General features: G+C 40.4%; 1 protein-coding gene across 2 annotated transcripts in view; it reads left to right on the top strand.

Annotated features, from left to right (window-relative positions):
• DAB1 (DAB adaptor protein 1) overlaps positions 1 to 23,992 on the top strand; it is a 137,834-nt gene extending 113,842 nt beyond the window's left edge. The window contains exons 10-16 of one of the 2 annotated variants that reach the window (XM_086753274.1): positions 3,110 to 3,166; positions 5,956 to 6,018; positions 7,103 to 7,211; positions 9,083 to 9,631; positions 10,476 to 10,603; positions 11,529 to 11,627; positions 20,680 to 23,992. In XM_086753274.1, coding sequence (XP_086609400.1) covers positions 3,110 to 3,166; positions 5,956 to 6,018; positions 7,103 to 7,211; positions 9,083 to 9,631; positions 10,476 to 10,603; positions 11,529 to 11,612 — 990 coding nt within the window. In that variant the 3' untranslated portion in view covers positions 11,613 to 11,627; positions 20,680 to 23,992. The remainder of the gene's footprint in view (positions 1 to 3,109; positions 3,167 to 5,955; positions 6,019 to 7,102; positions 7,212 to 9,082; positions 9,632 to 10,475; positions 10,604 to 11,528; positions 11,628 to 20,679) is intronic. The other variant, XM_086753275.1, reaches the window with a different exon arrangement.
• The last annotated feature ends 2,602 nt before the right edge of the window (positions 23,993 to 26,594 follow it).

The following is a 26,594-nucleotide window of genomic DNA, read 5'->3' as shown; positions in this document are numbered from 1 at the left end:
AGCAATTCTTTGTTGAGTTACCATGCTACTCCATTAATCCAGCAGTAGTTTTACAGGAAAACAATATGTCTGTTGGAAGTTTTCAGTCTGTCGCAACCTACCAGACGTGGTTTGACTGATGATTGGTTTAGTCACGGTTCCAATGTGCTCCTTCGTTATAGTTCTAATTGTTTTTTAGAATGAATTGCGGTTAATTAGCAAGCTGCTTGCAGCTCATGGAGCTCGTAGTAATACCAACATTTGTTGTACTGGGTTGTGCAAATAACTGGAGCTTTGCTTAACTAAATAATGATCTGAACCATCAGAAAAAATATTTGACAGGGACAAAATATTTACTTGTTCAACTAAAATAAGAACAGAAATCTTTAGTTTGACTAACCATTTGACTTGTCATTAGACTTCCAGTGTAAAATAGACATTAGAAAAAGGAGATTGGAAATGCAGACAGGCAGCGCGGTTGGATGGTCCCTCTGTCTACTGGGCCGAGCGATCGGGCTCTTACCCTAAATGCGGGAAACCAAGTTTAAATCCCTCTGTTATCTTAAAAGATTTAAATAGCCAATTACCAGCTCAAAGGTTAATTACTAATTGCTGGTTATCTGCTATTTTTAGTATCCTTCATACTCCTTTTTTACTTGCTGAGCTCTGTAGCAGAGTACAAGTTCATTACCGTGTATTTTACTCATGCTTTTTAAGCACAGTCTTTGTTTCCTTCTCTATGATTTCAGCATTTTGTAAGATGCTACTTTTATCATCTTGTTTGCAAAATATAGCAACATTAAGCAGGTTTTCTTATGCCGTAAGTCAGTGTAGATCCCTGGCCTTTGGTAAACAAAACAGAGTGACAGAAGTTTAATATTTTGGCTTGTTCTTTACGTAGGCCTGAAGGAAGTGCTTCACACTTTTGGGAGCGCAAGAGGCCTGTCTCAGATTTCCCTTTGAAAATCTGAACTTTTGCATTGCTTAGAGAAGATATTTTTGAGAGTACTCAGCGATCAGAGGCAATACTGTAGTGGACGTGGATCGATCTTGGTTCAGGTGTATGGAAGCTGCAGTTCACTTCTCTCTTATCGTTGCTTCTGTACTCTTGTTTTTTTTTCCAGCTCTTGGACAAGATGTTTTTCTTTAGTGAAAAGTGCCACAAGGCCTTTCATTACTGGCTGGAGTGGTTTAACAAGCCTGCTGCTGCTTTAAGAAGCCAGATTTACATGTTTCATCTTTAAAAGGTTTACAGTGTGTCTCACATGCCTGTGTAGAAAGATGGAACTTTCATTATAGGTTTAATGTCACTGCGGTACAAGGATTAGTACTCTTTCCTCCACCTTGGTCTGCGCGGCTGGTCGCAAGTGACTGGTGCGTTCCTGGCTGGCGAAGCTGTCGGGCTGTTTTCCTAATCTCAAGGAGATGCATTTTTTGAAGAATTAAAGCAAACTTTTCCACCCCTTTGTGGAGAAATCCACAAGCAGCGATCCTAGGGAAAGATCAAGGAGTGGAGCATCTTTCCAGGCTTCTGGTTATTTTCTGTCGTGCACCGGGGAAGGAGGGGGAGGATTGTTGAATTGCGAAGGTCAAGTGCTTGGTATTGAAGAGCTGAACTGGAGGAAGGCTCGAAGGGCCAAGGTCTGGCCTCGGTAGCCACGTTGCAGCCTCGCCGTAGTCGCTGTTGAGGGCTGTTCCGTGCTCTAATAGACAGGGATATTTCACCCTCACCCAGCGTGTGATGCGGAACACGAGCTGATGGAAGACGCAGCTCAAGCGCTACGTGATAATTGGGCACTGGGGGACGCGCCGTGACATGTTGGGCAAATGTTTGCCGCGAGGTCCCGCTGCAGCACAAGTGGGAATTTCTAATGGGCCGTTGAACGCTGCACACGTTTCCTCTGTGCTGAGATGTGGTTATTTCTCAGCTGGTTTCCCGGAGCGATCGGTGCGGCTGGGGGCAGGATCCGCTTCAGAGCGACGCGGGCTGCGTCCCTGGATGCTGGAGGATGGGGGGGTTAAACAAGGGGGCTGTCAGAACAAAAAGTTATTAACTACTGGCCAAAACTGGTCCCTCTGCATTCATTTTAAGAATATTTTCAAGGTCTGTGGAGTTCTTTGAATAAATGGATGCAGTTTTTTTGCACATTTTCCTTACCTGGGGCCAGAGGAACATGCTGTCAGCTCCAACAAGGCACAAGACTCCGTCCTTTCCTGCTTGTGCATAATGGCATTTTCTTCCTTTAGTTTTACTTTTTACCACTGGTTATTTTTTTTTTTTTCCCTTTTTTTTTCTTCAGGTCTGTGATGAGATGAGGGGGCTTTGTTTTAAGATTGCTGGGATTACTGGCTGGTAACTTGTATGAAGATTCTCAGTCATCTAAGATTTGATTTTCGATAACTTGCTGTTATGTTTGTTTCTTAAGAAATAAAGTCTCCAACACTATAATAAATGTTATCTGAAATTTAGCATTCTGAGGACACCAAAGGGATAATTTGTGTTAAATATGTAGATGGATATAGATGTGTATGCATTTGTGGGCAGTGTACTCCCACGCAGACTATGGATTTAAATATAACCTGAGTTAACTTATGTAAGTGATTTTAAAAATTACCGTGGAAAGAAAATATTCATCTTAAATATGTTTACATTGATGTTGTAGTTCTCCTAGTTAAGAGGAAGCTGTGTTTTTCTGCATATACTTGCTTTTAGACCTTTTGTTGTCCAAAACTTTTTTTTTTTTTTTTTCCCCTGAGGATGTTGTCCTTTCTTTCACCCAGCCAGTGAAAAGTTCCATTACTGTAAGCAGAATCAGAGCTCACCGGGGATGCTTATTACTGAATTAATAAATATCTGGGAAAATAAATAGTTATGATGCAAGCAGTAAAATTGCCTTATCACCAGAAGATGAAATTTAGCACAAATAAAGTGTATGTTTGCCCTGCATCCCAGCGACATTCAAACTCACTGTTTTGACTGGGTGATTTCATACCTGTGCTCACTGCAAGATGGAAAGGGCTTTCATTTCAATACTGAAGTCAATAATTATGGAGGTTATCATTTTCATGCTCAGAAATTCATGTCATTTTCATAAATCATTCATTTCATTTCATAAATCATGCTTTACAGCTGCAGAATGGAAACTTATTGCTGGACATTGATGAAAATCTTGTTTCAGTCACTCAGGTAAGGTTGTGACACTAAAAATGTTTTAAGGAAATACAGATGAAATCATCTATAGGAATAGTGCAATTTGAAAATGTTCAGCTTGGGATTAACTTCACTGGAACGTAGCTAATATCAGATGTGAATAATTTTGAAAAGCATAATGGGTGAAATCAGTTCTGTAGTGACAGTGAAAGCACAAAAATAAAACTATTTGGTGGCCAGCATCTCATATGCTGCAAGTGGGTAAAACTACGTCTGTGTCAGAGAAGACGCATTTGATTATTCAGGCTGGGAATTGGGTTGTAGAGAAAAGCTAGATCCAGAATCCAGAGCTGAACTATTTTGATCTTTAAAATCCCACCTCCAAGCGTTGCTGTTTCAAGCTGTCTCTAGTAAATAAATTAGGAAGTTGTGTCCCACTCAATTTCTGTTTACATTCTCTGACATAGTTCTGTAGCTCCTGTTGTATATAACGTTGCTGTTCTGTGAGAAATAATTCCCATGTAAATATATTCCTTTTTCTTGGGGAATATTGTGAAAGAGGGTTTATTACAACAAATAATGAAGTCGGCTTTCCTATCACTCTCTCCAGCTGCCTGTTTAGAAATCCCTCTGCAGAGTTTCTCTTAAGAGCTTTAACGGAATTATATCTGTGAAGAATTTCCAAAGATCCATCACACTGAAGTACTTTGAAAAGCGTTATTATTCCCATTTTACAGGGGTATTGAGGCACAGACATCTGAGTTGCCACCTTTCAAATACATACCATATAATTCCAAGTTCAAAAGTATACTCACAATTCATTTTCAGTGATGATGTGAAACGTATAATATTTTTTCCACACAAATGTGTAACTTTCCAGACACTTCCTTTTAGTCTGTGTAACCACGTGTGCCCTGCCCTTTCACGTCCCCTCTGGTTTGCTCTCCTGCTTCCTCGCATGACATGGAAGCACCGTGGGAGCCTTTCCTCACCGCCTCCTCCAAAGGACATGTGCTATTTCTTAGCAAGCCAGAGAGGAGAAGAGAGTGAGAAGCTCACCAGCGATGCAGGAAAAGGACAGACTTAGGGGTGGTGCTAAACAAGCACTTTGGAGAGATGAGAAGAAAGTGGCTTTTTCTGGGGTTCGGTGTCACCCAGCATCTCTCAAGTCAGTAGTGCCTACAGGAGGCTTGAAGTGATTTCCAAACGAGTGCTGCTGTTGTTATTATTCAACTTAGGGCATTTTAACAGTGCTTATGGGCTTTTTTTTCCCCCAAAGCTACTTCTAGCAGTGTTTTAGTAGTGCACACCAGAATCAATGCCCCCTGAAGAAAACATGGATTTTCTTCTTTCTTCCTTCTTCCATTTCCACGCAGATACTTAGAGGGATATATAAGCCCGTAAGAAGAAAATACATTGTCATATCCTTAAAGCAGTGTGATCTATTTAATATAAGGCATGATATGAGGAAATGTGAAATAATTCATCCCTAAGTACATCATTAGACATAAAGCTGAGAATCATCTGAGCTGCTAGGCAAATTCCAAGTCTAAGTCATTGCAGCATTGCTTTTCTATATGAGAAGAGAGATTAGATTGTAAAAATGTATAAACCTTTGAAATTATAGTATTTTGTATTTCTTAAATGTTCACTTATAATAGAAGGCTGGGGAAGGGGGGGGAAATCTTGTGGTTCATGTCCAGAGCACCAAGTGTTGGCTGCGATCGCAGGTCAACACTCAACTGACTTTTAGACCTGTATATGTGACAGGAGGCTGCAAGGTTTGTGTGCGTAAGCTGGGGAGGAGATACAATGGACTGAATTAAAATTTGCATTAAGTCTCATTCAAAATGAGAATTGTGGCTTCCACATGTGTAGGTGTGGTTGGGTATGATACCAGGGAGGAAAGAAAGCAGAAGAAAGGCAGTGGAGAAGGAGTAGTTCTTGAGTTCCCATCAAAGCTTTCCAGGATAGCCACCTGATAAGGACGGTAGATGAGTTTTAGGCTTCCTGCGGAGCTATAAGGGATCCATGCTTTACTGTCCCTGGACTCCAGATGAACTGGTTTGCAGATGCACATTGGTGGAAGAGAGTCATTTTACTGCAGAACATGCGAAGGAGCTTTGATTATGCAGCCACTCAAGGTGCTCCTTATTCTGAAAGTGCTTTTTCTCTTCTGGTCCAGTTGAATGAGACCTGTATGGGTGACCTGTTTTGAATTCAATCTGAAGGATGCCCTGAGAAGAAATTTCTAGTATGAGTTAAATGTAGAGTCAGAAACTTATCATAACCCAGTTGTGCATCCTCCTTCAAGTCCACTTATCCAGGTCACACCTGTCCCGTGGGCAAGGGGAAATCAGGCTGCACTTTAAAAGCCCTTCCCTTCTGTATCCTCCTGTCACTTCCACAGTCTGCTGCTGTGTTTTAAGACCTTGAAATGGAAGTTTAGAAAAGGAGCCGGGGAAAAGGGCTGGCCATAAATAATGCTTGGTGCTTAGTGATGTTAAGGGCAGAGCAGCAATACATCCAGTCCCATTCTGGGTAGTTTTTTCATGCTTTATTCATTTTTTTTATGGTGGAGAATTCCCTGCAGAATCAGCTGCTGGCTCTTTGGGTCCATCAGCAGTATCAGAATCCCATAGCTTGAACCGATGTGCTTCCTCCATGTGGGACATGACATTGGAAGCCTACATGGCTTTTGGGAGATTTATATTGCTAGCTATCTGTTACTAGTTAACTTTACAAGTTGTAAGTAGTTAACTCACAGTTTCTTCTCCTCGAGAGTTAAATGGAAATGTTTGGTTTGGTTTTTTTTCTCTTTACAGGCTGTTACCCAACTAGAGCTTTTTGGGGACATGTCCACTCCTCCTGATGTAACCTCTCCCCCAGTGAGTATCCAGAGAAACAGAACTGTGCGTTTTCCTACATGCTATTTTCAGCACATATATTGAGCACATTTACAATTTAGCCATTCCAGTAGGGAGGATTTCAAAGTAGTTTTTGTGTCACGAGAAAATAAAAGTGAAGCAAATTGAATGTGGAGTCACTGCTTCATGATGATGTGCAAAAATATCTCCGGTTTTTATTTTCTGGTGTAGGGCTCGGTGGCACATAGGATATACCCTGAGCTGCAGATCTCCTTCCCTGGTGTTTATCAGAGGTGCATGCTTCACTGCACTGTGCCTCTCCACTGCATTACGGGAAGATCCAGATACAGTCGTATATATCGTGTCTCTTTGGTTCTACCAAGCACATAGCCCAGAACTGCTGTTAAAGGAAGGAAGACAAAACAGAAAAGAGAGAGAGAGGGCTGAATGTGTTTTGAGGGCAAAGAATTTTTTCTCAACAATTTTCCTATAAAGTTTTTGAACCTTAATAGCAGTAGGGGAGTATGAATATACTGAGAAAACTGAGGCGCTGTGAAGTCACGAGCCTCAGATCTCCAAGGTTTTCTGGAGCATGTCTGGGATGCAGATGTTCAAAGTCCTGTCTCCTCATCCTTAGCGTGCTCGATTAGATCTTTAATGTAGACCTGTGGTTCTGGTCCTGTTGGTTAATTGGAAGCAATATTCACTTTCCCAGAAATCCTGCAGCTACTTCATTTGCTTTTACTGTTTCTTTCCTGGGTCACTACCTCTACTGGTTGTCACCTAGAATCACATGTCTGTATGTTCTGGAGAAGGAAATGATGTCAATATTTGGTATGTGATGTATTCCAGGCAAATTTTATTTTTATTTTTCCCTCTGGTACAGAGTCTCTCATTTTCTTTCTTTTTCACCCGTCTCCAGCAAATTCTGATACTCTTTATTTCTATTGCTTCTTTCCTTCTACATCTTTCCATTCTTTCTTCTTTCTCTTTCCTCCCTCCAAACCTGTATTTTTGGACTTACAGATGGTGTGACAGCAAAGTATGTGCTGCAGAAGCTGCAGCTGATATGTGATCAATGTATCTTATTCCTGTCTTCCTGCAGACTCCTGCTACTCCAGGTGATGCCTTTATCCCATCTTCATCCCAATCACTTCCTGCTAGTACAGACATGTTTGGTTCTGTACCTTTCAGCACTGCTGCCGTACCCTCAGGTAAGAATTCTGGGGTAATACAAGCTTGACCCAGATTTGGTGATCAGTTCTCGGGTCTGGTTTGCATTTCAGTACTCGGGGCATTGATTTAGTTCAGTGGAAGTGGGAAGGATTTTGAGGACAGTGCTGCAGGGCAAGGCAAAACAAGCCTTTAACAAGGGAGTACATTATTTTGAATTTACCCACATTTTTAAAATAAAAGCCAAAAAAGTCACTGGGACTTCAACCATATTTCAGCCATCTGGATAGCATACCTTCTAGGTACCGCAGCAAGAGAGGAAAAAAAAGGATTTGGCTAAGAGTATGCTGTCTCCAGTAAATAATGAGACATGGAGAGTTTGATTGCATTTCAGAGGTGTTCCACTTAGCCAAATCCTGATATTTCCTTTAGACTTTTCTGTGTTCCTCAAAGTGCTCAGAATTCGAAAGCTGTGTAGCATTCTGCGCAGACACGTGGTTCTGACTGCTGATCTCTCCCTGGGATACTCAGACTGCTGCAGGAGCAGCGCGTTCAGCTCCGCTTAGGAAAAAAAGAGGATGAGGAGTGCCTTGAATCATTCATCAGTGACTTTCTAATGGGTTAACTCCGCTTCTGATGGGCTGCGTTGCAGCATCCGATCAGCCACTGCATCTCAGAAGGGTTACACTGATGGTGAAGTGCTTGGGGATGGGGTCAGATGAAAACCCTCGCTGCTTGGATGAGGTTACAGTGAGGGCAAGATAAAAGGACATCTGGAGAATCCATCAGACACAGCTATTGAAATAGATATCTATCCGAGTTACTGCTCTTTCATCACTCATCAATTCAGTCTTTCAAATTTCTATTTCTATTTTTTATTTTGGGCTTTTCCCTTTACACTTCTGCAGCCACCCTTATATTTAGCATTACAAAACAGCCTAGAAATGAAGTGAAGAGGAAAAGGTACCGGAGAACTCAGGAACACACTTAGGTTAGAAACACACTTAGGTTAGAAACAGGACTTTTAAAGCTATGACAGTATTAAAAAGTAAAAGAAGTTTTCATACTGTAAAATATCAACAGTAAATCATTAATTTAAATGTGGAACGGCATGTCTGTAAAGCATAATACGTCTTTCAGTGGAACATAATTGTATTACGAGGTTTAATTTGTAACATTTTTTACAGTAGTTGTAGTTTCAGAGTATTTTATTTTTCTTTGTAAATAAGAAAGCACCTATGGTATAATTCCTACGCAGTCAAACTCTTGGTAGCTTGAAAAGAGTGTTCAGATCTGACAGGAAGCAATTATAATTTTAGCTTTAATCTTTAATTTCCTCCCCAACTAGAGGACCCCCATCTAGACTCTGTCTTTTTGTTGTGCAATTTGAGACGCTTTGCTTTTCGGAGTCCCAACGGTTTGAACTGTAACTGTGTCGGAAGAGATGGCAGAGCCTTGCTCTATTTCACCTCAGGCACAGGTGAAAGGCAGAGGATGGGGGAGTCAGGGGAGCAAGGAGAGTCCGCAGAGCTCAGTGCTGCAGGAGGGTGAGTTTAGAGAATGTTTTGGGAGTTCTTGTGGGTCTGGTAGGCAGTTTGACCAAACTGATTCCGGCTGTGCTTTGACAGAGCCCAGGGAAGGGAGCTGCCAGATGGCCGGCTGCCGACAGGTCCATGCACGCGGGTCTTCACAGACCCAAGGGGGTGCTCACTGAGGAAAAGAAGAACTTTTTTGTTCAGATGAGGGAAGGATTTTTCCCAATATTCACTAATTTGTGGTTTTGTATATAAGTATTTTTATATTATATTTATATTTATATTATATAATAATATATTATTATAATATGTTATAATATATTATTTTATATTATATTATAAGTATTTTTTTCCCTTCCTCTTTTTATTCTTTGAAGGTTATGTTGCCATGGGAGCTGTTCTGCCCTCATTCTGGGGACAGCAACCACTTGTTCAACAGCAGTTGGCCTTGGGTGCTCAGCCTCCAGTTGCTCAGGTGATGCAGGGAGGACAGCCCATAGCGTGGGGCCAACCCGGTATTTTTCCTCCTACTCAGCAACCGTGGCCATCTGTAGCTGGTCAGTTCCAACCAACTGCCTTCATGCCAACACAAACTGTTTTGCCTTTACAAGCAGCCATGTTTCAAGGTACCATTGCTCCTATAGCTACTGTCCCACCCACAAGTGATTCCAACAGATCGAGTCCGCAGACAGACAGGCCCAGACAGAAAATGGGAAAAGAAATGTTTAAAGATTTCCAGATGGCTCAGGCTCCACCAGTGCCATCAAGAAAACCAGATCAGCCTTCCCTCAGTTGTACCTCAGAGGCCTTCTCAAGTTACTTTAACAAAGTTGGGATGGCACAGGAAGCAGATGATTGTGATGACTTTGACATCTCTCAGTTAAATTTGACTCCTGTGACTTCCACGACACCATCTACAAATTCACGTGAGTATTCCTATGCTTTCAGTCATACCTTTCCTCAGACGTGACTGCTCCTCAAAGCACATCATTCATTTTTTTTTTCGTCAGTAAATCGCAACACAGATATGGACTGAGAACCTTCATGCATGGTCTAGGTTATTAAATGTGTTCCAGGAGTAAAGAAAAGTATCAGAGAGGAATTTCAGAGACCACTGAAATCAACAGCCCCAGTAGCTGCAGTCTGAACTTTAATTTCTGAGAAGACAATAATATCTGTTCTGTGCTGGGGACGTGCAGGCTGGTTGGAAAATGCCCATGACATTCAGCCTTACCAATGGTTTCACTTCTGTCCCATTCAAGCCATACTTTGCAGAAATTAGGGGATGGGTATTCATTTTAATAGCTTGATGCATTGGACATGTGAGGAAATTCATTGAAGAGCTGTAAAATAAGCTTATTGTGTTCGTAGCATGGAGATGGGGGATTTTGCAGATTGCTGAAAAAAAAAGGAATTAATGAGACACAGCTTTAGCAGGGGCCAGCCGAAGCCCTTCTGTTTCTCTTACCTGCCATAGGGCAGGCTCCTCATGCATTCTTAATGTAGTGTAGTGGCATCTCCCTGGTTCCTCAAGACGTATGCCAGATGCAGCCGAACTTAATTTGGAAACGGCTGAATGAAATCAAGTATACGTAATTGATAATGACTTCTGTGTTGAAGTTTACCTCTAACAGCTCCTCGTGAGAAAACAATTTTCAGGGGTAATAAAAGTTGAGGGCTCTAAAGAATGAGCAAATTTTGTGCTGCTGTGTCTTTCTGAACAAATTAACAGAGATATGTTCTGTTGCTGTTACCTTAATCCTTGTTTAGCTCCAACCCCTGCACCCAGACAGAGTTCTCCATCCAAATCATCAGCATCTCATACCAGTGATCCTGCTGCAGATGACCTCTTTGAAGAGGGGTTTGAAAGCCCAAGCAAAAGTGAGGAGCAAGAAGCTGTGAGTAGCAACAAGGTTTCTAAATATTGATTAGCTTGCTAGCTAGAAAAGACGGAGCTGTTAAATGTTGTTTGGTAGAGTCAGAAATAGCTGTTCTAATAGGGCTGGGTGGTATTTAAGGGGGAGCTGCAGGTAGCATTCGCTTCCCAGTTCAGTTTTGATAGCTAAAAGCGTGCCATTTATGTCGATATGCGCTAATATTGCATACAAGGATCCAAACTCAGAGTTCATATGTAAGGTCATACACGTTGGTTGTATCCAGTGTCCTATTTAGCATACACGTGTTGATGGTGAGGGAGTCCGAGGTTAAACAACAATACATGCTGAGGCTGCAGAAAGAGATGTGAGAGTTTGTGTTAAAAGATGATGGTTGATGTTGTCTTGCACATTCTTGCATCCCACTTGCTTGCCTAGTTACATTCCTCAATGTTCTGGCCCTCAGTATGTGATTTCTTTGCCTTAGACTCAGTGGAGCAAAGCAAGAAATGTTACCCAGGCAATGACTTTGAATCCCAAGGTACCTTAGGCAGATAAGAGCCTAAGTGAGCCAAAGGCAAGAGGGAGTCTGTGCAAAAAAAAAAAGGACCCAAAGGTACAAAATGGCGCAAGCTTGGACTCCTTCTGATTCCCATAGATTGACTGGCTTTTAGGGCCTTTTGCAGTTCTGGTTTGTCCGATCCAGTACCTTCTGAAGTCTACAGCACCTCCTGCATGGGCTCCAGCAGGTACTGGTGTGGTCCTTTCCTGCCTGCATCGGCTGTAGGAAGCCATTATGGCTTTTGAGAACATATCAGCAGTGAGGTCTCACTTTCTGGTTTTCATGAGATAGGATGTACTTGTTATGCCCACAGCATGAAATAACCTCGTGTTGACTTTTCACTTTCTTATTGTTGAGAAAAAAAGGTGTTATGTTCTTGTATTCTAGCCTGATGGGTCTCAGGCCTCATCCAACAGTGATCCATTTGGTGAGCCAACTGGTGATACTATAAGTCCACAGGTCGGTAGCTAGATAGCGCAGGTTGGGGTAGGTATCTGTCCTTTTTTTCTCTACACCTTGAGGTGCTCGCTTATTCTTCCACCAGCGCCTGCCATTGCTTTCATGGATGCATGGTTTGTTTTTCCTTCTCATCTCTTCTGTTTTGCCTCTCCATTATCCACAGTGTATTCCTCATGCTCAGTGGTTTGCATGGCTTTTGCCATTCACTAAATGTTGCAACTTATGCAAATATGTGTGTTTCAGCTACCTGCATGCTTTAAAGAAATGTAGACTTATTTTTGTGTTCAAATTCTAAGGTGGAAACAAGGAAATGGAGCCATCACTAACAACATATTAGGCAGAATATTCTTATGTTATCAAATCCACTCTGGCCTGTAGTCAGATATAACATATTAAATGGAATAAGTCATCTTATCCATAGACAGAACAAACATTAAATAAAATTATGTAATGATACATGAACACCTCTACCCTAAATCAATGTGATAATCAGTAGAAGAAGCAAATTTGTTATCTGCATGTAAAAAATATTGAAATGGGTTTGGGTATTTTTTATCTCCAACTGCAAATTAAAAACATCTGAAAATTATGATCATTCATATTACCATTGGCATACTGATATTTTAAAAATTATTCATCAAATGTAAGTCATTTAAATCCAGACAGACAAGAAGGATGATGTTTTCATCTTTTGTGTTGCAGAACACATTAGAAAATGTGTCTGCCAGTGAATGTTCTGTGATTTATTTTGATATAGTATATCTCTTTTACCAAAAAGACAGTAAAGCTGCAAAGTTTTATGAGTGCTGAGCGTTGTTATTCCATCCAAATATTCTCTGGTGTTACTATTTGAAGGATATGTTTCATTATCTTCTCCCTGTCTGCCAGTCATGTTTTGTATTACTCAAGTAAGTGATGTGCTTCAGCACAGAGCTGCTGGAGCAAACCCGTACCAATGGCAGAACCTTTTTTTTACTTTTGTACAGAAATTGCACTATGTTTACCAGTGACTTATCCACCCTGAGCCGAAGAAATTTTGTCTCAACTCAAAATTAATAGTTTCATTAGGAGTCAGTTTACTTTGTACATTAAATATAGTTAAAAAAATCTTGAGTAACTTAGCTTTGATCCACTTGGGAGTAATAAGATTATCTCTTAATAATATGTGGCGCTGTGAGAAGGCATTTCCCCCTTTTTTAGCTTCACCAACGTAATGCTCAGCTCCTGGGGGCTAAAGCCAAAGTGGTGTTAAGCTTTGTGTCTCACTGAGTCTAGAAATGACGATGTAAGGATGGAGTCAAGCTGGGATGAGCTGCTCTCGCAAGAGCATCCGCTGGTGGTTGTACTCCAGCGAGAACTGCTGCTGCAGATTGATGGTGCCACAGAGTAATTTGGCTTTGCCTTTGCCTGACCTCAGTCGGCACTGGCGCAGCTGGCTGTCCCAGCTTCAGACCGTTTCAAGAGTTGTTTCCTAGATCAAGAAAGAGGATTGGACCTTTATCTGAGTCCCGCGCTCTGCCAACCCATATACATTTGTTTATTGCGGTTTATCCTGGTCAGGGTAACGCTGAAATTCATCACAGGGAGAATAATGATAAAATCTTTTTCTAATTTTCTGACTGTCACAAAGATAGTTAGCATCCTTGGTAAGCTGGCATCACACACATTTGCCTACCAGGAGTTCTGGAGATAACTTGAAACAGTAGTTTAAGTCTGTTAATGCATATTACTGCATAAGGCAGTCAAACTCCTTTTGTTCTGCTTTTATATAACTTTTAGTAAAATACATTCTTTTACCTGTCAAGGGTCTCTGGGAGCTACAAGAACAGTAGATTACCAGTGATTCCATATGTTTTTTTCTGTAGTTTTTGTTAATCCTTGTAGAGTCTTGCATAGAATACATATAATTCTCAGAAATACATTGTGGGAAATGTTGAATAATGTTACTGATTATGGTATTATAGTAATTCCTAAAAGCTGTAGGCAGAAACAGGAAGCTGAACAAAAAGAAAGCCGCTATCCAGTGAAGTTACATTGATATCATTGTGCCTCTGTGCGGTGCCGTTCAGTAGCAGTCCATAGGAAATCCACTTGCTCAAACCAGCCCATCTAATTCTGAAGCCTTGTATCGTCAGAGCAGCAGAAAGTCTAATCTCCATGGAAAATTATCAATTCAGGACTTACTACTGTGTTGTGTATTGAGCTCCACGTTTGGAGAGAAACTTAATGGGGAGAAACATGTAGCACAAAAGAATCACAGTCTGCATAAAAGCCACTTTTGTGTGTTGGAGGGGAGATTACTTCGCTCTTTAGGGCATGGTTCCTCACACCAAGAACAGCACAGTATACAACTCGGATGAATGGACCTCTCAGGAGCATGACATGGTGTTGTGTTCAGAAATTTCAAATATATCTGTTTTCAGCATCTCTATGAAATCAGCTGTGCCCATATAATATCTCTACTTACTTTGTCTTGATGTATTCAGGATGCTCAGCTGCCTGATATTTTCTGTGCTGCTCTTTCAAGGTACCTTAGCAATTTGTTTTTTTGATTCCTTCCGATACCCCGTATTCTCACATAGAAATAATTCAGCATCTCAGTTACTATGTTCATTTCTCTGTTTTTCTTCTCTTCCTTTTGTGATCTCCAAGTTAAGCTCTCAAAATCCTCGTCCTACCGGTAGCCATTCTTATAAGTCACTCTTCTACAGATAGCTACAGGTTCTTAGTAGATAAATGTGACATTTTATGGATGTGTTGCGTTTTTGTCCCTTTATGGTTGGAGATAAGAAGCAGACAGGCCTAACTTTCACAGATGAAATGAAATCAACTGTTTGCAGAGCTATGCATAGCAAGATTTGTAGTCGGCTGCCTTCCCTTTGTTCATGTGCAGTGTTTGAGGATGGATAGTGATTTTCCAGGAGGAGTGAGGAGAACATTGAATAATGAGTGCCATCTTCAGCTGACTTACATTTAATCCCTGTTGCTGTCTTTAGAGGTTGTGTGGGTGATAACTACATTGAAAGGAGAGCGAGAGGAAAGAATTGTATTTAGCTCTGATTCTGCCAAACACATTAAACATTTCTTATTGTTGACATTTTGGATTAAAGCAAGAAGTTTGAACAGAGGAGTTTTCACCTGACCATCCTCTTTGCACCAGTGCACCAAATCCGCCTGAATCACAGGGTGTTCGGTGCAGACCCTGCCGTGCAGATATTTCTGTTCTCAAGGATATTTCAGCCTCAGCAATGGGTCTAGCACGCTGTGACGCCAGGAAGCCCTGAAGCTTTACGGTTGAAAGTTTAGCAAAGGCTGTAGAAAGGGGAGCCTTCAAGCACGATGAGAAAAGGGAAGGAGAGGAGCAAACTTTGGCACCCTGATGTTAGGCTTCTTTGGATACCTGTGGTTATGTTGGCCGGCGTCTCCTAACGAAACATCCTGATGGTGGAAGGAATAAATTGAGCCTGAATGCTGGGATCAGATATCACAGATGTGGTCTAACTCTGTACAGGTCACACAAAGTGGTTCTTGAAGGCAAATTGCCAACAGGGTGAAACTTCTGAAAGAGAATAAAAGAACATTTCATACCACAATTACTGCAATAAAAGTCATTTTAAGTGCTGGAACAAATGCAGCTCTATTGATATGCTGCCCGCTTCAAGACATGCACTGGCAGTCGATCACAAGAGATTCTCAGGAAGCCTTCAAAACATTTGTGGCTAGAGCATATCTTCCTCAAAAAGTTGTTCAGTTGTTCTGTGAAATGTGTGCAGACAATTATAAGCCCTCAAATATGTCACACCCTTCATGATGCTATCAGCGCTGTCAGGAGAGCAACAGTTCATTAGAATATTTGTCTATCAGCTTTTTGTGGTACTTCGGTGGCCCACTGCCATCATCCATCTTTGAGCAAGTGCCTTTCTTCCTGATAAATGTTCTTAATAATCTTAGCTCCAGGATGGACTACGATAACTCTTTATTTGGGTTGTTATTAGGAAATTGGAAGAAAACAGCAACTTATGGACAAAGCATTGGCTTATCTGAGAGCTTAGTGAGCCTCAGGGGGGCATATTAAACTGATTCTGTGCACTCCTCTTCCTTCTGCCCCCTTTCTATTGTACTAGGACTCTGAATAGGCTCAAAATATCAAAGGCTATATTTGCAGGATCTGTTACTATCATTCATCCAGCTCATCAGGAACTGAATAGAGCCCAAAGATAAATTCATAGTGATTACAGGTGACCTGTTCCTGCTGTAAGCTCTAGAGCTGTCATTTTCAAAATAAAGGCACAGCACCGAGCAGGGCTGTCAACCTGAGAGAGAAGAAATATTGTTGTGTATTTGGAAAGGGATCCCAGTTTGGGAAGTACTGCTTTATTCCAGAGAAATCCCAAAATTGTCATTTCAGAGCTCCTGCTTGTTTGTTCGTCGTCGTATTTCCCAGGGAATCTGAAGGAACGAGACCAGAGATATTCAGATTTGCCTTCATCTCTGCTGCTACAATCCCCTTCAAGCTATCTGTTTTAACATGACCAGCTCATATCTGGGTTTTTCACGCCTTTTCAAGCCCACTTGAAGTAGCCAGGTACCCTTCCATTTCTCCAACTTCTTCCTCTGAACAAGAGACAACATACTGTGTAACTTGTCTAGAGCTGTGTACTTGCTGATTGGCAATCCAGCAATTCAATTAGGGGATGAGCTCTCTGAGCTTTCGCTGTAATGAGGTCATTTAAAAGTTCCCTGTCTTCTGCACAACAACTGATTTAAAAGACACTTGCGATAATTGAGTATCTTTGAGACTTCTGAACAATCTGCTTCAAATTGGCCATCAGGTTCAAAAGTTATGAAGGAGAATTGACAGGTACATAGACGGAAAGTATAATTGCGTGGCTACTGTTTTGTTAGGAAAGGGGCTCAGAAATAATAAGCGTATTTCCTTGCTGCAGTTGATTATTGTGCCAGGACAAGATGAAGCAGGGTTCATCTTTCTTAGTAGTTCTCATTGCTTCTTAATTTTATGGATTTATACCATTCATCTAAAATGACAGAGACTTTTAAAATGCTAATAACTAAACTAGATATTTGAGACAGGAAATATTTCTAGGCTGGTTTGTAGTAAGAATAGAGGCACTCTCCAGTCATAATCCCAAACTGGAAGGCTGCTATATTTATGCTGCTAATAGAGGCCAATTGTAATAAAAATAACCGAAGATAAGCCACTGGCTGTTAATGGGCCAACAGGAATTACCTGTCTTATCACCAAATATATTTAATTTGAATTCTGCTTGCCAAGTTTACTATGTCCTATTTTATTGAGTCAGCATGCAGTAGAGAAGACGCATTGCACTCCCGTTCCCTTCACTTGCATCCCCAGCACACGATTCTCATTTGGGCTGGCCTTCCAGCACACTTACTTCACGGAACTCTGTCGTTTGAGCCTGCCCTTCCTGATCAGTCAGCCAGGAGTAAAACCGATGCTGAGAATCTATTGTAAAGGGCAAAGAAATCTATGGGGGCCTCACCTCCACAACTGGGTACATCTTGCCTGAAGCTTTGCACGTAGCAGGATGCCTTGGCACAATGAAAGGACCTCCAACATATGAATAGTTTCTTCCAAACCAAGTCCCATGTTGTGTGAGCTACAGAAGCCCAAGTAGATGCTGAATCTTTCAAGAGATGTTCTCTGATGATTAGTTCTGCTGGGGAGCAGATGTTAACATCTGTAAATTGGATGCAAATTTACTTCTAGTATTTACATAATATTATTCAAAACCATCAGCAACCGTGTTACCCCATGCAATAGTGTACTATACCAGAAATACTTACTGTTTGCTACAGTCTTGTTTATTGTGCAAAATGTTCCTTAAAATGGGAAAAATAAACTGATTTTAAGCGTGAGGTATCTCTGGAATATGCAAATGTAGTATACATAGGGAAAAAATTATCCTTGGCAGTTTTTGCAATTAATTCTGAGGGAGTTTCTAACTCAACATTTACACAACGTACTTGTAGCTCCCTAAATATTTAACGGTCTAACTTGAGGCATGTCTGTTTAGACATTTCTGGTCACTTACTGCAACCTGTCACGTTGGTCAGATCCAGACCTCTGAATTCCTATTCTCTCCCTGCAGTATCTCGTTAGTTAAAGGCTGCTGTTCAGCGTAAAGACCCCCATTAGTATGTGAGAACGTAGTTAAACACTACTTTGATAGCAGCTTCCAAACATCAAGAAAAAATTTACTTTTCAAACATCTGCCACACATTGCATATCCCCAAAGCTGATAGAAGCCTTCAAGTAGGATTTAGCAGGAAAAAAAAAAAAAGGTGCTGCCAGGTGTCATCTTGGTTTCTCCCTGTGGGTTTGATGAGAGCATATCAGAAGTGCTTCTGGGCTGATGCTATGGACAGGAAAACACTTTAAGATTCAAGAGGTTTATGTGAATTGGAAGCTTGGTATGCTATTTTATTTGTTCCCCTTTTTTTTTTTCCGACAAAGACCCATTCTTTCTTTTCCTTCCCTCTGGATCTGTTCCTAATGCAGTAGTAGAAAGCAGAGAACGTCAGTGGGATGACTCCAATGCTGTGAGAAGACTTAGACTCACCTGGTTTTAATGGCATTCCCTGTGACTTTTGCGTGGAGTACATAAAAAAAAAAATGAGGTGTCTTTTTCTGCTTCTAAGACCCTCCAAAATAGTGCTTGTGAAAGCCCCCCTGCCTGGCAGTGTGACAGAAGCTATCCGTGAAGTCAACAGCACTCGACTCTCCTTTTGACTCTTTTCTGCCTCTTTCTGCTCTCTTTTGCTCTCTTAAGTATCATCAATACTTCACAGACACCATTTGCAGTGTTGGGCTACAGGCAAGATGCACGGCTTGAATTATCTCAATAGTAGAAAACAAGTCTCAGTCATTGACAAAAAAATTTAGACTAAGAAGACTGCATGCAATTACTGCAATTAATTTCTCGTTTAGGCATCTGAAGGGGGAAATCAACTAAAAGGAAGATGTAAGAGCACACTTTTCAGTCAAAATGCTCCAGTCTACTGGAAGAGCAATTATTCAAATGAGTGAGAAATGCAGGCTTGTGCCACATGAAGTGTATGTTCAGATAAATATTAGGTATGAATAAAAGAAATTTCTAATTCTAAAGGCTGCCTCTTGCGTTGTTGGAAGTGCTGATGACCGATGGTGAACTCCTCCTCTTCCAATGGTGTCAAGTTCAGTGGCACCTTAGGACACCTGTTGCTTACGTGCATCTGCATATCTAAAAGATATTTGAGGACAGCTCTAACAAGCACACTTGACATTTTGAAAGGCGCTTTTTTCCCCTGAAGGCATTTGAAAAACTGACATCTTTTGTTCCAAAGGGATGTTCTCCCTCCCTCCCCTTTTCTTCTCCTCCTTCCTTTTCGCTTCCCTTCCCAATCACCTCAGGTTCAGCAAATGCCTGAAGAATGGCCTGGTGTGTGTCACGTTCCTACATTAATTAGTACAGATTTTCTCTGAACTAGCTGTGATGGATCATTCTGCCAGCTTCACATCTGCGGTACGTGAAAATCGGCATAGGTAGACTTAGCGCGCAGTATGTGAAATGCAGTTATTTACTCTCAGTCATCTCTTCTGATTACCTTGGGTTTTTCAAGGTCACAAAATGTATTTGCCTCTTGCTGAGGATAATTTCAGCAGCCTTTATTTAATCATTCCAAAGGATTTATCTCACCCTCTCGTAGTGCTCATAGTGTATTCAGGGCTCCAGATAGGTAGGAAATGGGGAATCAGAGTCTCTGCAAACTTCAGAAACATAGTCATTTCAAGGAATAAAAGACAAGTTCCCTTGGCATGGAGGAAATAGGTCATGTTTTGGATTTGTTGTGTTACTCCTCATTCAACATGAGATGCAGAGTGAGGTGGGACAGGGCACTGGGATGGGCCACAGCCTGGAGCACTGGCCAGGAGGAAACACAGCCCTGGGGATCCACCTTTGGGCTGTCTCTCTCGTCAGCAGCATTATTTTATAAGCAGTAATTAAAATCCTCTGCCATCCCCAGCCAGACATTTCCGTGCTCCACAGTGCCCAGTGATTTGCCAGCCTTTGGAGTTGTGTTTTTTTTTTCTCAAAGTCAGCTTCTGCTGATGCTGCTGTAACATGAGTTGATTCCAACCTGGTTAAATTCAATGTCATGGCGTGGTATTTGAATATTTATCAAGCTGTGGAGAGTTAATGCAGTATGGCATTAATTAGTCTTTCTGTCTGTCTTGTTCTTTTTTTAGATGTCATTCTTAGTTTAATAAATTAGTTTCTGGAAATGAAGTAGAGTGGATTCCAGGGTCTGTGGATGGTTTGCTTCCCACTGCAGCCGAGATGAACTTAGTGTTAAGAAAGCACAGGGTGCAAGCTATGAAGCAACACTGAAGAACATGGCAGCTTTTTTTCCCCCCTACATCCTGGAAATTCCCAATAAAGTATCTGTTAGCAAATCAACATGCTTTCCTCCCAGCTTTAATGATTGTACTGATGGTTATCCAGACTCCTAATCAAACTGTGCAGCGCTAGCGTTCCTCATTCCTCATAGCAACAACTCATATTGTTATTTTAAATCCCACCACAAGTTCATTAGCTCAGTTTTCAGTGGCAGTTTCTGTTTGCAAGTGGTTTTTCTCCATGAGTTGTGTACAATCCAGAGCTGTGTTCTGCTGTTGTGCTGCTGGAGGGGTCTCAGCCCGGTACGAGTAAGAGCGTTTTATGCCAGCTACATTTCTGGCCTGTAAACTTCAAAACATCTGGTCATATAAATATCATTCCATTTCTTCATATGTCCATGCCCAGCAATACCTCCTGAGGATCCGTGCACAGCCAACACTGGAAGAGAAAATTGATCGTAAGCATTAATTTTCTGAAATAATGTCAGATTTTCTTCACAATTCAACTAGGGTGCCGTGATCACTCAGGGCAGAACAGAAAACAAACACTTCCGTTGGGGTTTGACTCACGAGGTATTGCTGTTCTCAAGCAGATGTTCTAAAAATGTTCTAAAAACTGCCTGGCGACATCTCCGCTTATTGTATTTTTATTATTCCCAGGAAGCAGAACCTCTCTACGCCCAGATCAACAGACCTAAGAAATAGCATTGTTACAGGCTTGTGGTGCTCCAAGACTCAAACGAAACCCAACAACCTAGCAGGCCTTTGGCTTTCATGCTTTTTTCTGACTGATTTTGTCTCGTGAGGAGAGATGATTGCCCTCCTGGACTGGCTCTACGAGTGTTCCTGACTTCTTTTTTGTTTTGGCAACCGATGGCAGATTCCTATGGCAGCACAAAATAAAAACTCTCCCTGCTTACCATACCACGAGTCCAGCCCCCGTCCCCACGAGTGATGAGTGTCCAGACTGGGAAATCTTACTCCTCGGTCTCGTTTTAAACATTTGTTACCTTCTGTATGCCACATATAAACAATGAGCATCTGAAATTTATTGAGTATTAGACATTCTTTTTCTTTTGAGCAAAGAGCAGAGTCTGTATGTAGCAGTGGCATTATCATTCAACAGCCTTTTGGGCACAAGTCAGCACTTTTTATGTCATGGTGACATGTTTTTTCATCATCATCAGGCTGATCCTGACTTTTTTTTTTCCCTCTGTAGACATATTTAAACAACAACAACAACATACTGGCACAGAGTCTTTTTTTTTTTTTTTTTACTTATTCTGTAGTTTTGTATGAGTGATGGATCTAACAGCAAAACACCTCCTGCGGATATGATTCCTAACTTGAAACCACAGAATAAAACTCAGTTGTTTGTCCATCCTGACTGAAAATGTTGCCAAATGGACCTTTAAGTTCTAGCGCGTTGTGAGGAAGAAATGCTGCTTTTCTGTTCGAATACTCGTGAGTAGAGAAAGGACATCGAGTCCCACTGAGGAAAGACAAAAGAGTCAGTATTTCCTAGGAAACTCTAAACAAAGTGCAGAAAAGGAATATTTTTATTTCTTCAGTATCTTGCTGCTGTAATGCTATGCAGACAAGTGTTTTCTTCTCTGTGTGCCATTTTTGATGAAAAAAAAGTCATTTGCCAAATAATACTGGTATGATTCTGGTTTAGGGATTTGGATGAAGCGGACTTTACAAATGGGACAAGGACGGCATGGATTTTGGAATAACAAACTGATTCTGTGATCAAATTGTTCATCTTTATCACTTTTTGTACATCAGAAAAATCAAATGGGATTTTTATTTTATAACTTGAAAAAAATCTTAACTGTTAAACTCTTTAAATGTTTAAGGGGAAATGGCTTTAAGGAGTTCGAATGAAAATTGCCAGTTTTTTTGTAAATATAAATGTTATGAAAATTCTTTTACTAATGCCATTACACGGTAGAGAAGGTAGCAAGTTGCAGTGCTTGGGAGGTGTGGCAAACCCAATTTGTGGTTCTCACATCACATGTTTTTTCACATGCTTACGGTAATGGGCTGAAGCTCAAGTGCGTTTGCCAAAAGCAGTCAGCTTGTCAGCGACTAGTGAAATTAATGGGAACACGTGGTTTTATGATCTAGCGTTATCACATGGACATTACTCCACTTAAAAGAAATCACGTTTCATTGACATTCCTTTGAACCTCTGCATAGAAGTCATCAAACTGTTTACACGCAGAACAAAAGAATTTAAAACTTCCTTTTTTTACATTTATGAAGCAGAAGTGCAGTGTTTGGGTTCATATGTTTAGCACATGATTTTCATAAAGAATTTATATATTTTTGCCCTACAGAGAATTGTTATACAGGTCAAATGTGTTTTCCTGATGTTCCTATGCAGTTACAGTATATTGAATTTAGTGGTTTAACACTAAAAAGAAAAAAAAAAAAAGAAGAAAAAAAAAAGAAAAAAGAAGAAAAAATAGAAAAAGGAAAAAGGTTAAAGAAATCAAATGATTAATCAGTTTTTAGGGTTATTGTGCAGATTTTGTTTTTAAATTGACACATTAGGATTTACATTTTTGTCATGATTAAAATAGGCCTGGAGTTATAAATATTTTACTTTCTTTCATCTGTGTTATAAGCTAAAAATGGTTTAGAAGACAGAGTAACTGAGGTGGCGATTGTTGATATGTACAACCAAATCTCACAACATGATTCCAATCCTTGATTTTGAATTAGAGAAATTAGAGAAATGTGCGTTCCAGAATGTATATGAATGAAAAATGAGCTGTGAATAGACCTAATGAACCTGCAGAGAAGAGAACTTTTATCCCCATTCATGGTCATTTGATGTTTATTCCTTAATCGTGTGCCAGCAGCTTTGTAGTCAATCTTATTTTCCCATCAGAAGAAAGATGAAGTTTTCTAACTGGAGAAGATGAATTAAAACTTGGCGAATTGAGTGTTTCAGGATTAAAAGCAGAGGTAAAAGTGTTTCTGAAGGACGTTTCTTTAAGAATATTTTCCTAATTTGCACAATGGTGCTACTTTCTTCCTCAGTGGCTCTTTTGAGTTTTGTCCTACACACGGAACCACAAAGATGATTTCGGTTCATCATAGACATTTGAGGTTTAGTATCATCAGCGTATTTCCACTTATGGGGTAAAATGTTGAAAGAAAAAGAAGATATTTGTGTCTCAGAGGATCCATTGATGTCTCATGTGTAGGAAGCAGATCATTTACGTAGTCCTTGCAACGAATAGGTGCCGAGGGAATGAGGCTGGGATTTTAGTGTCTCATGAGAGACAGCTGGACCATCACCATGGACCTTTGTCTTTTACCAACGCTCTATAAATAAAAATGAATTCTGAATTGTCTTGTCATACGATTAGATCGTCCTTATTATGGTTGAGACGCTGAGTTGAGAGGACTGGAAGGCCTCTGCACTGTACCAGTATTGTAGATAACTAAAATATCCAGCTTGTGCAATTGTTGAATCCCTCATCCTTCACTAGCACTAAATTCGTCACTTTAAATTTAAAAACCAGGGAATCCCACCAGCCATCCTGTTATCATCCCCCATAGGCTCTTGATCTTTACCTGTCATGAAGAGATATTTTCATAGATGTAGTCATCCAAGTGTCTGATGAAACCTTTCATCTGATAACGTACTGGGCACCTTCTTTGCAAAAATGTTTACTCCGTGGTTTTCATTCATTTTTATTTCTGCATTCTGACACGTATTTTTTTAATAAAGATGAGAAAGATAAAACGACTGTTGCAGTACATTTCTAAACCTACTTTAACTTTACCTCAGATAACGACCATTTGTTAACATATACAGACACATTATTTTTAACTTTATGTATAATGCATTCAGCGACAACAAAAAAAAACCCAACAAATTTTTAGAAATTTTCCATTAATTTCTGTAACACACCATGTAATACTGTTATGAATAAAAACATTATAAAAGGTGTCATTTCAGTAGTTTGTTTCATAGCTTTTGCTCTTCTCTGGTAATTCTGCCATTCTTACAGTGCGGTGTGGGTGTCTGTCATGGCCAAGATTTTTGACAGAGGAAATATCTGGGAAAGGAGGAAAAAAAAAGTGCCTTAATTTGGGAAATAAGGTCGTTCCATTGTGATGAAAATATGGTAGCCTTATTGTAATTTTGACTTTAGAGGTAGCTAACTGTATTCAGATGTCCTTGGAAGGAGGAACATGATCTGTTTTGTTTTCAATGAGATACAGAATGACAAAGTGAAATAAGACACAGCTAAGCATGATTTTAAACTAAAATGCATTTTTATGACACAGACTAAATCTAGTCTTGTTGATATTCATCCGGTACCCCCACAGTGATGTTGTCTTATACTGAAAAATCAGAAAAATTGGCTCGTGTCACACAGTTGCTATGCAAACTCAGTTTAAAAATTCAGAATGAGATGTTTTCAGATCTAATCTGGTGATGGTGAGAAGTCTCGAAGTAGGAAGGACCTGGCTGCGCATTGGCGTTGTTCAGAAGGGGAAAAAAAAAATCTGATTCTTTCTGTGCTTTGTCAATGTACTATGTTCTGTTAATACCGCTGTAACCGAAGCGCAGTAGGAGTCTGTGGATTGTATATGAGAGTGTCCAGCTCAAACATGACTAGTTAAGAAATGGTCCTTATTTAACTGGTGCTAATTAAGGCCATGATCTCCTACGGTAATGAGAATTTATTTAGCAAACAGTTTGCAGAATCAACCTGCAGTTTTGCAGAAGTGAGGACTCTGACAGATGTCTCTTCCATGTCAGTGACTTCTGGGAAAGCAATTGGTTGTATGGACTGGCAATATGCAATTTTAACGGGCCTTGGATTAAAGGCAATGTTTTATGTGCTTTAATCACTACACAGTGACAGTTGCTGCAACAGATCAGGTAACCTTTCTTCCTTTTTCTAGGTCGTGATGTATGTTTTATGCACCGTTTCCTTTTTTCTTTCTTTCTAAACAATTCGTGTCCTGTCAGGTTCATATTTATTAGTTTTCTGGCAAGTACTATTTTCAATTGGAAGAGTATAATTTCAAAGAAATGAAAGGGGATGTGTTGGCAGTTTTCTACAAATGTTTGAATCCATTGTCTACACTTGTCTCTCTAAGCCAACGTGGGAAGCACACAGTGGTGAATGAAGAACGTGAAAGTCCATGTGGCGATCAGAAAATGCAGGTTTGGGGCAAATGTGTGTCATCTACGCTTATACTCCTGTCTGTGAAATCCGTGGGACTCAGTCCCTGTTCCTGGCTGTGGTCTGATATTGCTACTGCAAACGTAATGATTTGTAGGAGTGCTTCTGTTGACTCTTCTGATGAGGTCTTCCACGAGTTGTTTGGTTTTTTTGTTTGTTTTTTTTTTTTTTTTAAATACCCAAGGAGAGAACTGACATGGGAAGGGAAAAGGGTATTTTTTTTCTTGCTTTATTTGCTGTCTGAAAGTGTGGGGAAACTGAATTATACATTTCAGCATGACAGTGAGGAATATGGGGAGATATCCTGATACGGTTTCCTGATTACCTGTAACATTGCCTGTCTCTTTCTAAAATTATCCTACTGGAGGCACGAAATATCAGGTCTATTAGTGAAACGACTCTTCAGCTATTAGTTTTTAGAGCTTTAAATAGCCTTATCTCGATGGACGTGTTTGCCCTGTGGCTCATCCATCACCCCTAAAATGTTTTATCAGCACCTGAAAAACTTCAATAAGAAGAATAGCCTCAAATGTTACCCATTCAAGGGGCTTTCAGATACAGAATGTATTTTTTTTAAAAAAAAAAAAAAGCTCTTTTAAGATCTGATATTATTTGCTGGCTTTTCAGCCCCATTTTACAGCTCCCGCAGCACCACTTCTATAAATACTCCTCACTAGCAAAGAAAGGAAATCACAATAGATTAAAAGAAAACCAGGTTAATGGGCAGCAAATCAATGTCCATTCAGCCTCAGACATTTGTGAAAATAAAGGATTATGAAGAATTATTGCCAGGTACTAGCAGTGCGAAGACCTTTTGTGGCATCTTTGTCTTCTTTACCTGATAGTTATTAGGGGTGTGGGAAAAGCTCTCGGTGTTGGAAGCCAATTGTATTAGAAATCAGCAGAAGTTACAATGCTGGAAGATGTTGCGTTTTTGGTAAATTTTGCACTATTTGACGTACTGAGATTATGAGTGTCTTGTTTTTTCTGTAGAAAGATTGTTTCTAGTTTGAAAATGAGTTTGTGTGTGTGTTATCTTGAGGTCTAATGGAGAGGAGATGGAGACAAGGGATGGGGCATGGTGTGTTTGTCTGTCTGCTCATTACAGCAGCCCCCGTCTTGCCCTCATCACAGGACCTTCAAATCAGAGCTTTCAGAGGTGAACTTGTGCCCAGTTTGGGCTGAGTCAGTATGCGGCACTGTTTGTAGTGAGTCAAAAGCCAGCAAAGGAGAATAAGCTCAAGAAGGTGAACTTTTTGTGTTTGGGGCTTTTCAGAGACCAGCTTCACCACCAGAAAATAACTGTATTAATAATAAAAATGGGGATGCAACAGAGTTGGTTGTAGTAAACATCTG

This window comes from Chlamydotis macqueenii, chromosome 8 (assembly GCF_036417535.1).
Source record: "Chlamydotis macqueenii isolate bChlMac1 chromosome 8, bChlMac1.mat, whole genome shotgun sequence".
NCBI lineage: Eukaryota > Metazoa > Chordata > Aves > Otidiformes > Otididae > Chlamydotis > Chlamydotis macqueenii.
This window is presented reverse-complemented; position numbering and strand designations above follow the sequence as displayed.